Source organism: Abrus precatorius, unplaced genomic scaffold (genome assembly GCF_003935025.1).
Source record: "Abrus precatorius isolate BTA unplaced genomic scaffold, Abrus_2018 Scaffold6, whole genome shotgun sequence".
NCBI lineage: Eukaryota > Viridiplantae > Streptophyta > Magnoliopsida > Fabales > Fabaceae > Abrus > Abrus precatorius.
In genome coordinates this window covers 13,243,854-13,256,355 of record NW_020874406.1, presented here as the reverse complement: position 1 = coordinate 13,256,355, position 12,502 = coordinate 13,243,854, and the positions used below count along the sequence as shown (strand labels likewise).

Here is a 12,502-nt window from a genome sequence, read left to right as displayed (position 1 = left end):
GCGGCCAAGGGGAAGGAGATATAAGTTTAAAGACTTCTCTAAATATATCTATAAAATATTATAAAAGCAAATTACATGTACTCACTGTTAAATTCACATTCTGAGAGTTAATTCAGTATTTAATAGAATCAACTATAAATACTAAATTTTAATCTTTTAACTTAAATTAAATAATAATAAAAAATTTTATAAATATTTATAGTAGAATGTGTGATATTTATTGAGACTAATTACATATTTAAATTATATATATATAGATGTGCTTGACAAAATTAATAAATAAATTAATGAAAATTTTACTCAAAATATATATAAGTATAAATTTTTATTTTAAATTCAAATTTTAAAAATATATAAATAAAATATAATTAAATTAATTTTTAACTTAATTGTAAAATACTTTTTCACGTAAAATAATCATAAAACAAAGTTAAACAACACTTGTCGATGAAATTGATAAATAAAGAAAACATTACCTAATATTCCTTATATATTAAATATTTAATCATTTCTATTTATTGTCTAGCGTCCAGTGTTGACATATAAGTTTAAATTATACGATTTATTTTGTAACATGCTCCATACGAGGAGAGTTGAATTCCTTATTCCATTTATTATACGTGGTTGCAAAGAAAAAAATTTAAATAAAAAATAGTAATAACTTTGTTGGATTTTTATCCTTTTATAGATAAATACTACTCAATTTATATATTTTATATTGATTGTATAAATTTTTATTATATCTTTTTACATATTTTATAAAATAAATTTTTCAGATTATACATCATTTTAAAATATTAAAAAAAATTGTTTAATAATTTAGAAAAAATTTAAAATAAAAAATTAAAAGCATTTAATTATTTATAAATAGTCAAAATTAATTGTTAGAGACTCTTAAAAAGAAGTTGATGTCATGAAAGCATAAATATTTATCGATTAGAGACATAGTGACTTTAATTAATATCGTTCTTAATTCTATGTCATTACACTCGTTATCCTTTTTTAAGGCACTGAAGTCGGTGATAAAAGATATGGTCACTATCCAGTAGAATTTTTTATGGAAGAGTGTTAAGAATGAATCTAAAATTCCTTAGGTGAAAACAGTTTGTAAACCGCTAAAGAATGATAGTTGGGACATTAAGAATGTACAGTAGTTTAACTGGGCACTTCTTGGTAAATAGTTATGATGAGATGTTAATTGTTTTAGTTTATTACAGGTACGGGTGTTAGAAGCTAGATATGGCAGATTAACTTCTTCTATTCAACGTTCATCAGTTCACAACAGATATTCTTTGTTGTGGCGTGATTTGCTGGAGGTTATTTATCAAGAGAATTCATGGCTGGATGAAAAGTTAGATAGGAGTGTAGGTAAAGGGTTGCACACACTTTTTTGGAGAGATAAGTAGGTAGGCAGGTGCGATTATGTGAGGCATTTCTACAATTGTTTGTGGTAGCGAATAATGTTGAATCTTGTGTATTGGAGAATGATTTTCATAATAACACTAGGTGGATTTGGGATTTTAGTTGGTGAAGAGAACTCTTTCAACATGAGATCTCAAGCTTTAATATTTTGTTAGAGCTTGAGAATGGAGTTTCTATTAAGGTGCTACAAGAAGATAAATAGATATGAAGGACGGATTCTTAAGGTTGTTATTCAGTGCAATATGCATATTCATGACTGTTTAAATTTTTTGGTAGTCCTAATAGTGTAGATCAGTGCAAAGGCTATAGAGGAAAGGTCTCTCTTAAGTGCCTAATATTTTCTTGGCAATTGTTGTTGAATGCACTTCTTTGTAAAGGTTTGGTGATTGATTGTTGATGATATAACTTGTTGCTTCTGTCATAGTTTGGAGAAAATTACAAGTCATTTATTTTTAACGTGCTCAGTTTCATATCAAATTTGGTATTTTACTGCGTGTTGACTTGGATTCTCACTAGTTTTGTCTTTAGATTTATCGACTCACTTGCTTTCTTGAGTTGATGTTGGTTATAGTAAAAAAAAATGGATATGTTTATTAATTGTTTGGATAAGTACATTGTGGTCTTTGTGTTTACATAGAAATAGAATAGTATTTTCAAATGGTATTTTGGATGAGAGAGAAATCTTAGAGTCTATTATTTTGAGGTCCTGGAGATAACTATCACTTATCAGTAAGGGAAAAACTATTTTGTTAGTTAATTGATATTTGAACTCACAAAATTATATTTGTCTTAATTTTACATAAGTATGTCTTTGTTTTTTATTTTTTTGAGTAAGTATTAATTTGTTCTGTGTATATGAATTTTGAGTTCTTCTTAAATTCTTTTTAATAATATATATTTTATTTATATAAAATATTAATTATAAAATTAAATAATTATTAAAAATATTGTAAATTTGTATTTTAATTTTATTTATTAAAAAATAAATAATTAATAATGTTCTACTTTTATGGGGAAAAAATTATTATTCCGTGCAGTAAAACCCATGGAAAGCTTAAGGAATTTATTTATTCTCCGAATATTTAGATGGGACCGGGGAGGGGGAGCCAATGAAAATTCTGACATGGTTAGAGGGGCTTTGCCAATAATTGTGAGGGTTTGCAGTTTCATTCAGGTGCTCAAGATTTCAAGGGAACGCAGTCTTCAAAATCCAAACAAACTCGAGCAGTTTCCAAGAAGTTTCCCTTCTCCATTCAAGCCCCACCACCTCATTTCTATTGCATTTGCATTTCATCACTTTTCACTACCTTCAACCAAGCAAATATCCATCCCCAGCCAAATCAAAGGGGAAAAAAAAATTAATAAAACAGAAATAATAATAATTGATAAAACTTCGAGGGCGGAGCGTGAACTCCACTCTCTTATCTCTGTCCTCATGGGTGGAATCGTGTCTACTACTCCTCCGTCCCACAAGTTTCCGTTGTCGACCGTGGAAACTAGTCAGTATCTTCGGCCATCGAAACTTCTATTAAATGTGACTGTGGAGAACAGCTTGGGCGCAATTCAGGTGCTCATGTCGCCTGAAGACACCGTCGCCGATTTGGTAAAGGCCGCATTGCTAATTTACGATAAGGATAAAAGGAGGCCACTCTTGAAGGACACTGATCCGAAGTGCTACCACCTTCACTATTCCCCTTACACCCTTCAAAGTAATAATCTCCTTAATCCATCTTTCCCCTTAATTTCTCTTTTCTTTTGTCACATATTTCATATATATAAAATTTCTTCCACCCTAATGGTTCAACGTATAATGTGTGTATAACTTATGCAACAATCAGTTGCCTATGTAATGTCTTTATTTCTCAGCTTTATTTGTGAATTTTTCCCATGAACGATAGCTATTACTAAGGTGCAGGTTTGAAGCCAAATGAGAAATTGAAGAACTTGGGATCAAGGAATTTCTTTCTCTGCTCGAAGCCTCCCACTTCCTTTGGTTTTATTTGAGGATGGTGTTCCCCGATGCAGTCCTGCTAGAAGATCAGGGCTATGCCGAGAGCATCCCTGCCACTTTCTGATGAACGAAATTCTTTGCTGTTTGAATGTACATTTTCCAATGGATTTGATTGCCTTGTTGCATATACAATTTAATGGAAATACGTATGTATACACCAAGGTAATCACATGCCAATATTTGCAACTCAAGAAATTGTGGACGAAATTTAAGTCTCAACGTTTCTCTGTTATTTTCCATGGTTTATAGTCTTTGGATATTGTATTACTGTATATGCTAAAACGCATCCTGAATTTGGTCAAATTTCCTATGTATCTGAAGTGCATTGAAACTAGATGCGACATTGACTAAATAAAGTTAATTACCACTCACTAATATTATGGGTATCGAGTTCGTTGCTCTTTCAATACCATTTGTTATATATCAATTACTTATCATTAAGCTAAAGGATATAACTAATGATAAATATTCCGACTAATATTATTTATCTTTTAAATAGTGTACATGTCTTTTAAAAAATTAATGACACGAATTATTATGGTAAATAATTTTTTACATAAAAATATCCTTATTAAAAGAGTTAGAATGTAGTTATGAACTATTTTAGGTATTTAAGTGATATACCAATAATTGATGTATTGTTAGACAAAATAATTAGTATTTTTTGATTTTGTTAAAATGATAAATAGTTTAAGACAGGATAAAAGGCTCAGATAGAATATCGTATGAGATAAAAGAAGTACATTTTTTCTTAAAATTTCTCCCCCAGCAAAATTCAGTTTAAAGGTATGCACTTCTTACAAATATCATCAATTGAAAATTAAAAATGTTAAGCTAATCAAATTCTAATGATTGTCACCAAAGAAAGTGGATCAACAATGTAAAATACTTGCAAAGTTTTCAATGCTCAAAAAGCACGAGTCCAGTTTAAAAAATATTACAGCAACTCCAATCGAAGTAGTTTAAGCTACATTTACTGTTAAGAAATAATTTATTTTCCAATTGGCAGTATTGGAGATGACTCACATGTAAGCAAAAGATTTTTAATTAGATAAGCAACGGTTATGTATTAGTAAAACCGAGACAACTTGCGGGATAAATAAATACATATTAGTGAGATATAAATATTTAAATTAGTACGTGAGATTTATTAGATGGAATTGGTCATTGGAAATAAGAGTTGTTTAAATTAGATAAAATAAAAAGATTTAATATATTAAGATGGAGTCTATATATAAAATAATAAAACAAATAATTAAATTTGTTATATTGCATCATTAAAGATACTTTTCAATTATACGCATATACATTGTATGAACCTTCTAAATTTCATGTTGATAGTAATAAGTTTTTAAATAATAAATAATTAAAATGCTTCAAAGTTAACAAAAAGTAAAGTTAATGTTATTTGTTCACAATATATATTTGAATTTATATACACATTGTTTTTTTAGTAAAAATACTAGAGTCCCAGAATGGTCAATGAGCAATGTTATACAACCATCAATCCCCGAAAAATGAGAGGTTGTCTGTGGCTATCCGTTAGCGGTGTTGCGTGAAGGAACATGGCGTAGAAATATAGAGACAGAGGAAGGGGAAGGTGCGCACTTCGCACGTGCTGGAGACAGGCTCCAGCTAACGTGCGCATTTCCTTGGAAAAGAGGGAAGAGGAAGAGCATGGGCGATCTATTTGCGTGGCTCATCTCCTTCTTCCTTCTCATTGCACTACTTGTCCTCGTCACTTACCAGGTTTTTCTTTTATCTTTATTAATATGACGTTGCAGAGTAGAGGAGGTCAATTTGAGTCTCTACAAATATATATTTATTGCAAATTTTGTTCGAAGTTATGAGATGCGATATATGAATATATAAATGAATAAGTTGCATGTGATGTTATTTATTCTACATGAATTCTGGAAAACGGGGGAGAATACCTATTGTTCTTGTGCTTATTCGTTCACATGTGTTCTTCACCTTATTTTTTTATTTAGGAATTATATTTATCCTTATGCTGATATTTATTATTCTGTGCTTTTTTTTTATTCTGCTTCAGAGCTTTGTGTCGGTGGTTAATTGTTCTACTTGTGAACAATACTTCCAAATCATGTTTTGTGTATTTTTTAAGGAGTGTTATGATGAACATGTTGCGTTTGGTGGTATCAATTGTCCTCTAACATGTCGTGGCTTGTTTTGACATTTGTTGCAGCTAATGTGCCTGGCAGACCTACAATTTGATTATATAAATCCTTATGATTCCTCAGTTCGAATAAATAAGGTGGTTTTGCCTGAATTTATTACGCAAGGTGTCCTATGCTGCTTTTACCTTGTTACAAGACATTGGATTATGGCACTCGTTTGTGCTCCCTATCTCTACTACAATGTTCGGTTGTAAGTTTAAAGCAAATTTACGAATAATTTAAGCAAGTTTGTTGTTTTTAATATGGAATGGAAAATTCTTCAATATTTTCTTTTTAAGAAATCTTTAAGTGGTTTGCTCTTCAATTTGAGAGTGGGAAGATAGTTTGAGTTTGAAACTTCAATTTGAGATTTCACTTTGCCTTATTGAAATCTTGTTTGATTTTTCCTCTACTTGGCTTAGTTTGTATTCGTTTGATTTACACCGTATATAAGCTTGGTTAACTGTATGGAACTTTATTTTCCCCTGTATGGTTTTGGTTGACTTGGTTTGGTTTACACCATTTATATATAGTTTGGTTAGCTGTGAGTAGCTGCTGGTCAAACCAAACAATATATATACATGAACTTATGCAATCATTTTTGCGTTGATTTGTATCAAGTTGAAACCTTGGAAAGTTTGAGTCAAATAGTTTTTTGTTTATATTACTCACAGCTACTCTATTATATCCTTTCCAGTTTGTCATCAGTTGTCCATTGCGTGGTAGATGGTTTCTTACCAGTTAGAGGATCAAAGAAAATTCGAAAATATTGCTTGATATCTTAATGTACTGGAACGTGCTTTATTGGTCATGAAACGCATATTTTATTCCTTTGATCAGGTACAGACGAAGAAGGCATTTGATTGATGTTACTGAGATATTCAACCTGGTCTCTTGTGAAAAGAAGCAACGGCTTGTCAAACTCTTCTATCTTGTTTTTACCCTTTTCCTCTCCGTATTTTGGTACAATCAATTTGAAAAGGCTTAATTGTCTGTCAATTTTATGGATTTCATTAAAATGAATTTTTTATTCTTAAATGTTCATCTTGCTGCAGGATGATCTACTCATCAATGAATCAATAATTGCAGTTGATTGCGTGTATAGTGCTGCAAACTCCCAGATGTGTCTCGTAGAGAACTGTTAATTACTTCTCATATGCAATGCTATCATGATTAACATGTACTTCAGGGTTCAGTTACTAGCTTGTTTTTATTGTTATAAAAAGTGGTACAATATAACTTTTTCTTTACATTTTTTAGGTGAAGAAAAATTCAAGGGACGGGTTGTCTGTTGAAGGAAGATTGAATCAGTGTTGTTCTTGCAATTCATGTTCATTCTCAGAATAAAAAATCGAAGTACGTTCCTGCTTTTCTCTATCTTTGGGTATCAAACTTCATAGAAAAGAGACTAGAAACATGATTGAACCTTCCTTGTTTTTGGTTGATGCTGGCATAGCGCTATGTTGGGTCAGGGGAAAGCTGTGCACAAGAGTCTGTTCCGGGGGTTCGGTACATCATCGAACAAATAAACTGATGCAAGTAATAAAATCAACATTTTATTTAAAAATATTTAAGTTGATCTAAACTCTACGCGGAAGAAGTAAAAGCTACTTTCCTTGTTTAGATTTGTTATGTAATGGAAGAACGTGATTTATCTATTCCTGTCCACAGTTCACAATTTTATTTCGGTAAAACACCTTTTTGTGTAAGATATATTCTTCTGGGGACATATTCAATTCTTTATTCATCATACATTACAATACAAGTAAAATATTCTAATATAAGGTTTAATTTACGACTTAAACCACGCCTGATGATTATTAGAGTTAAAATTTAAGTTGTTTACCTTCTTATTTGTCATTGTGGCCCAGTTTAAAAACTTTAAAACAACTGTAAAAGTCACATTTTCCTTCCACTATCCTCAGCCTTTTCTTTAGGCCTTTATCCAAACATAATAATACAAATGTGTGTTTTGGTACATAAAGAATATTTTTGCCTGAAATTTTATTTTATGTAAACATTAAACAAAACTATAATTATGTGTAAAAGAAACATGACGAATGCATTGTGTTGGACAGGTTTATTTTTGGATGTCAATCATCTCATTTTCGAGCAGAGAAGAAGTAAGTGCAAAGATTTTTTAGGTCCATGTAAGTGCAAAGAAGATAGATTATTTTGATGGAAAGGGCAGTCGTTTTACTTTGGCACTTGTTGAAAATAAAATAGAAGGCTTTATTTGTTACCCTCATTACTGAAAGGTTTGCACCTTTTGTATAGACTTTTTTTTTTTTTTTTTCATTCAACACGATCTTTTTTTTGTAAATTTTGGAAATAAAATTTTGAAAGGTATTGATCACCTTGATTCTGAAAGAGTGGTGCAAAAAGAAAGTCTTACTATAAACGGACAACCAAAACCCTCACACGAAATACATGGACTGGAACATATTATGCATATAGGCCAAGCCCAATAGAGTTCATGCAGTTCAATTTTAATTGTAGACTAAAAGAAATAAACTATCTATTATATTTCTTCACTTTATACTGCTCATATTAGATCCAGAAAACAATATTACTCATTTTCAACGTTGAACCCAAAATTCCATTCCCTGGCCCATCGGCCGAACGGACAAACAAATTTATTGTTTATACTTTTGTATTTAGCATTAAAAAATCTCAATATTAAATCAGATTTGATTGCGAAGCATTTTAAATCAAATCGTATAAAAGGATAATTCTATCAAATGCTCATCTAAACTAGTTCTTGAAAAAAAAAATATTAATACGTTAGGTCACGAATTGAGGAATTAAAATAAAAGTTGAATATAATATTTTGAAAATTAAAAGATCAACTACTTCATTTATCTATACTTAAAATAAATTAAAAATGTCATTTTTTTTTTCTTAATGCGTGTATATCTTATAAAAAATAGATAGATAATTATACTTACAGGCGGAGCACCACATGATTCAGTTCCTATCTTATCTGAAAGAACCAAAACATAACACTAATTAAAAAATAGAACACGTGAAACTATGACAAAGGCTAACTTTAGCATCTTGAGAAAATAAAATGAAAATATTTTCTGGGAGTGTTCTTTTTAAAAACCCTTATTTGCCGTACTAAGTAACCGATGGAAATCGGAAGACATAATAATAGTAATAATAATAATAACAACAATAACAGATTCCAAGCTTCCAACAATAAAATTCCACACACATAACATAGCATGCAATAAAGTTTGGGTCGGCAAGAAAATCCCTAAACAACAAAGAAGATGCTAACGTTGGCATCTATAAATTTCATCCCACAAGTTCTCTTTTTCCATGGGAGGAAACAGAAACCCTAAGCCACACCTGTTTATACATTTTGTGGTTAGAAAAAGTAAAGATTGTTTAATTGACACAGTTGATAGATATACTGGATAGGGCTATATTCGGTCTTCCCTATAGAAAAAGGTAACTGAGTACCTTTTCGGTCTAATATAACTGAATACCCTTTGTCAGATTAAAAGATAATTAATCTAATTAAGAATAATAATCAGAATATTATCTACTTTAATTAAAGGACCAAAACCAAGGCTGACTTAACAAGCTCATTAGTCCATAACAATGCCTATAAAAGGAAGGTAGGAAGTACAGATAAATGGTGAAATTTTTAATATAAAATAACATTTATTACTCAGAACCGAATCCTGACTTCAGTATCGGAGTGCCTTTGCAGTTACCCTCCCCACGTCAAGTAACGTCAGCAAGATACAGAAAGACGTCACCCTATCCAAGCAGAGACTTGAAGACTAGTGTTTCCCTAGCAAGAACAATAGATAATTAGATCTCTTAAGTATGCTGTAGGGTGAGGGTTACCTTTACTGCACACTCCAAAAAAATAACATTTGCATCGTCCATTCATATCCTAATAGTTGGTAATTTTGCATTTAACGACTTAAGTCTTATATGCGAGATTAATATGTCTTTTTGGTCTTTGGCTTTGAAGTAGACATGATTCCTTGCCTTAAAATCCCCTCAACCAAAAAAGGAAAAAAATAAGAAAGCAAAGAGAAATTTATTTTCATTCACTTAAGTTTGTATTCTCCAAATCCAAGGAGTTCCTCTGTTTCCGTTTACAACTTTTACTGTTCATTATAATTAAATTCTCTTGGTTTCATACAACGGCAGACATTTAGGGGTTAGATTCTTGCTTGAAGCATCAATTGAAGTTATTTCATTTCACAAACAATTAAATTTAGGATTTTCTTACCCTCAATTTTAAGAGTTGAGTTTGAGTATTTATAAACATAAAATTTTTATAAAAATATTTTTTATTTATTGTATTAAAATTATGAAAATATAATAATTTTTTTAAATAAAATTTTATTATTATTAATCGTTTATTATTCATTCTAATAACTGATGTTATCTTAAAATTAACATAAAAAATATATAACACATTTTCACTTTACTTTTTTTATCAATTTTTTTAACTATTTATTTTTTTAAAATAATTAATAATAAAGAGTTTCTTGATAACCTTTCTCATTTAACATTAGAGTCAGACACAAGCTAGTATGCCACTTGGTTTGTAAAGTTTAATGTAGAAGCATTATTCGAAACCTGAAAATGTGAGAGCCAAACTTATTTGTGCAACTTGGTGAGTTGTGGTTATCATTAATTATTATATAATATTAGATCAAGCCATTGATTTATTAAGAAAAATGACATCTGTTCCTAATTGTACCAGATAGGAAACTGCTTGGTCATACATATAGGAAAAGAAAACTGAGTACCTATTCGGTCCTGTTTGGATGAATACCTTTTGTTAGGATTAAAAGGTAATTAATCCAATTAAGGGTAATAATCAGAATATTATCTACTTTAATTAAAGGGCCAAAACCAAGGCTGACTCAGCAAGCCCATTAGCCTATAACAATGCCTATAAAAGGAAGGTAGAAAGTACAGGTAAAGGGTTGACTTTTCATTATTAAATAACATTTATTGCTCAGAACTGAATCCTGACTTCAACATCGAAGTGTCTTTTGCAGGTACTCTTCCCACGTCAACGACAGTTAGAAGGACGTCATCGTTCCAAAATAGAGACCTGGAGACTAGTGTTTCCTTAGCAGGAACATTTTGGCGCCCACCGTGGGGCACAATTTGCCTCATTTTTAAAAAGTAAACATTGTACTTACAAGAAGCCAGCAAGACAGACAGACTCAGCAAGGCGGAACCTCTCAGCAGCAAGAGGATACTACACCTAATCAGCCTATTCCCAAAGTTTTAATGGAGGGAGGTGGTGACGAAAGCTTCTTTGCAGTGTTGAGACAACTCAAAGCAAAGATAATGGAAATGAAGAAGAAGAGGGAGAAGGATGCTCTTGAGATTTCAGCTTTGAGAAGGGAAAACGCTAATTTAAGGGAAGAGATAAGAACCCACATACCTTGTCAAACTACACCCCTCGCCCAAGAGCATGGGGAGTCCTCGGCATTACAAGAGAAGCCAAGATTGGTACAACAATTTGAAATCTAAAATGACTGAGATGATGTGGTGAGCCGAAGCCCGTTTGCTCACCATATCTTGGATGCCAAGTTACCAGACAACTAGAGAGGCCTAACAATAGAAAAGTATGATGGCACATCCGACCTTGGGAAACATTTAGATGTTTTCACAACTCAGGTCGGTCTGTACACAGAAAGCGATTCCTTATGGTGCAGAATTTTCCCCATCTCACTTCAAGGACTAGCCCTAAGTTGGTTCACCCGACTCCCCCTTCATCCATTGACTCTTTTGCAACTCTCACAAGACGGTTCAATTTACAGTTCGCCACAAGCCGACCACACCCGCTGACATCCCTAGCACTAGTCAACATTCATCAGGAAAAGGAAGAATCACTAAGAGCATTCATGGAACGCTTTAGCAAAGTGACCCTTTCAATTCATAACCTGGAACTAGTCGTGGCTATACACCACCTCATAACGGCCCTTAAGGCAAGGCTTTTCGTTAATAGCATATGTAAAAAACCACCCATGAACTTAGATGAGCTTCGGAATCGGACTGCCAAGTACATGCAAATGCAGGAACTAGCTAAATATCGGAATCAAGTCCGAATAGACCAAGGGTCTAATTTTAAAGAAGCAGACAAGAGAGAGTCTTTAAAGCCTCGATAAGAGACTAAAGCCAAGAGAAATGATGTTGAGAGACCCCCTAGAGGTCCAAAATATCCTGCATATACTACTCTCAACACCAACCGATCTAGAGTACTTAACCAAGCTCTAGCAACTAAAATATTGAGTATGCCAAGGTGTGCTAATACCCCTCTCAGGCAGACAAAAGCAAATCTTGCCGATATCACCTCAATAGGGGCCATACCACAGAAGAATGCACGACTTTGAAAGATAAAATCGAAGATTTGATTAAGGAAGGACATCTTCGAGGATTTGTACAAACAAATCCCACTGGTTGTGCTGAAAGAAGTAGAGATCGATACCCCCAATCCTCAAGAAGATATGAGGATAAGTAGCCTGAGTGACAGCGGAGCCAGTCAAGAGAGCCTCCTGTGAAACGATATGATGAGCGAGAAAAATACCTGAAGAGGGTTATTAACACCATAATCGGTGGGTTTGCAGGTGGAGGACCCACTCATTCCGCTAGAAAGAGACATCTAAGGCAAGTTCGCTCTGTTAACAACGTTTCATTGGGTAGCAGAATCCAAATCCTACCCATCACGTTCACAAATGATGACTTTCAAGGAGTAGATCCGGTACAAGATGATCTCATGGTTATCAGTGTGGACATTCTCAATTGTACTGTCAGAAAGAAATTAATTGACCAAGGGAGTTCGGCCGATATCCTCTAGTACATTCAAACAATTGGGCATAACAGAAGAAGAGCTTAGAAAATA

The 12,502-nt window shown here is 32.4% G+C and overlaps 2 protein-coding genes across 5 annotated transcripts; both read left to right on the top strand.

The window, feature by feature from the left end:
* The first annotated feature begins 2,779 nt into the window (after positions 1-2,779).
* Positions 2,780-3,426, top strand: LOC113870207. Its single transcript, XM_027506801.1, has 2 exons — positions 2,780-3,131; positions 3,338-3,426. Exons 1-2 carry the CDS (start codon positions 2,858-2,860, stop codon positions 3,424-3,426), a joined length of 363 nt encoding a protein of 120 aa, XP_027362602.1. The 5' UTR covers positions 2,780-2,857.
* A 1,536-nt stretch (positions 3,427-4,962) lies between these two features.
* Positions 4,963-7,825, top strand: LOC113869055 (protein cornichon homolog 4-like). Of its 4 annotated transcripts, none has more exons than XM_027505176.1 (6): positions 4,963-5,182; positions 5,640-5,821; positions 6,451-6,573; positions 6,666-6,790; positions 6,871-6,966; positions 7,689-7,825. In XM_027505176.1, exons 1-4 carry the CDS (start codon positions 5,111-5,113, stop codon positions 6,691-6,693), a joined length of 405 nt encoding a protein of 134 aa, XP_027360977.1. In that variant the 5' UTR covers positions 4,963-5,110; the 3' UTR covers positions 6,694-6,790; positions 6,871-6,966; positions 7,689-7,825. The 4 variants fall into 4 exon arrangements, with proteins under 4 accessions (XP_027360977.1, XP_027360978.1, XP_027360976.1 ...); XM_027505177.1 differs by lacking the exon at positions 7,689-7,825 and adding an exon at positions 7,067-7,635 and having other exon boundaries at positions 4,965-5,182; positions 6,666-6,709; XM_027505175.1 differs by having other exon boundaries at positions 4,975-5,182; positions 6,666-6,801.
* The last annotated feature ends 4,677 nt before the right edge of the window (positions 7,826-12,502 follow it).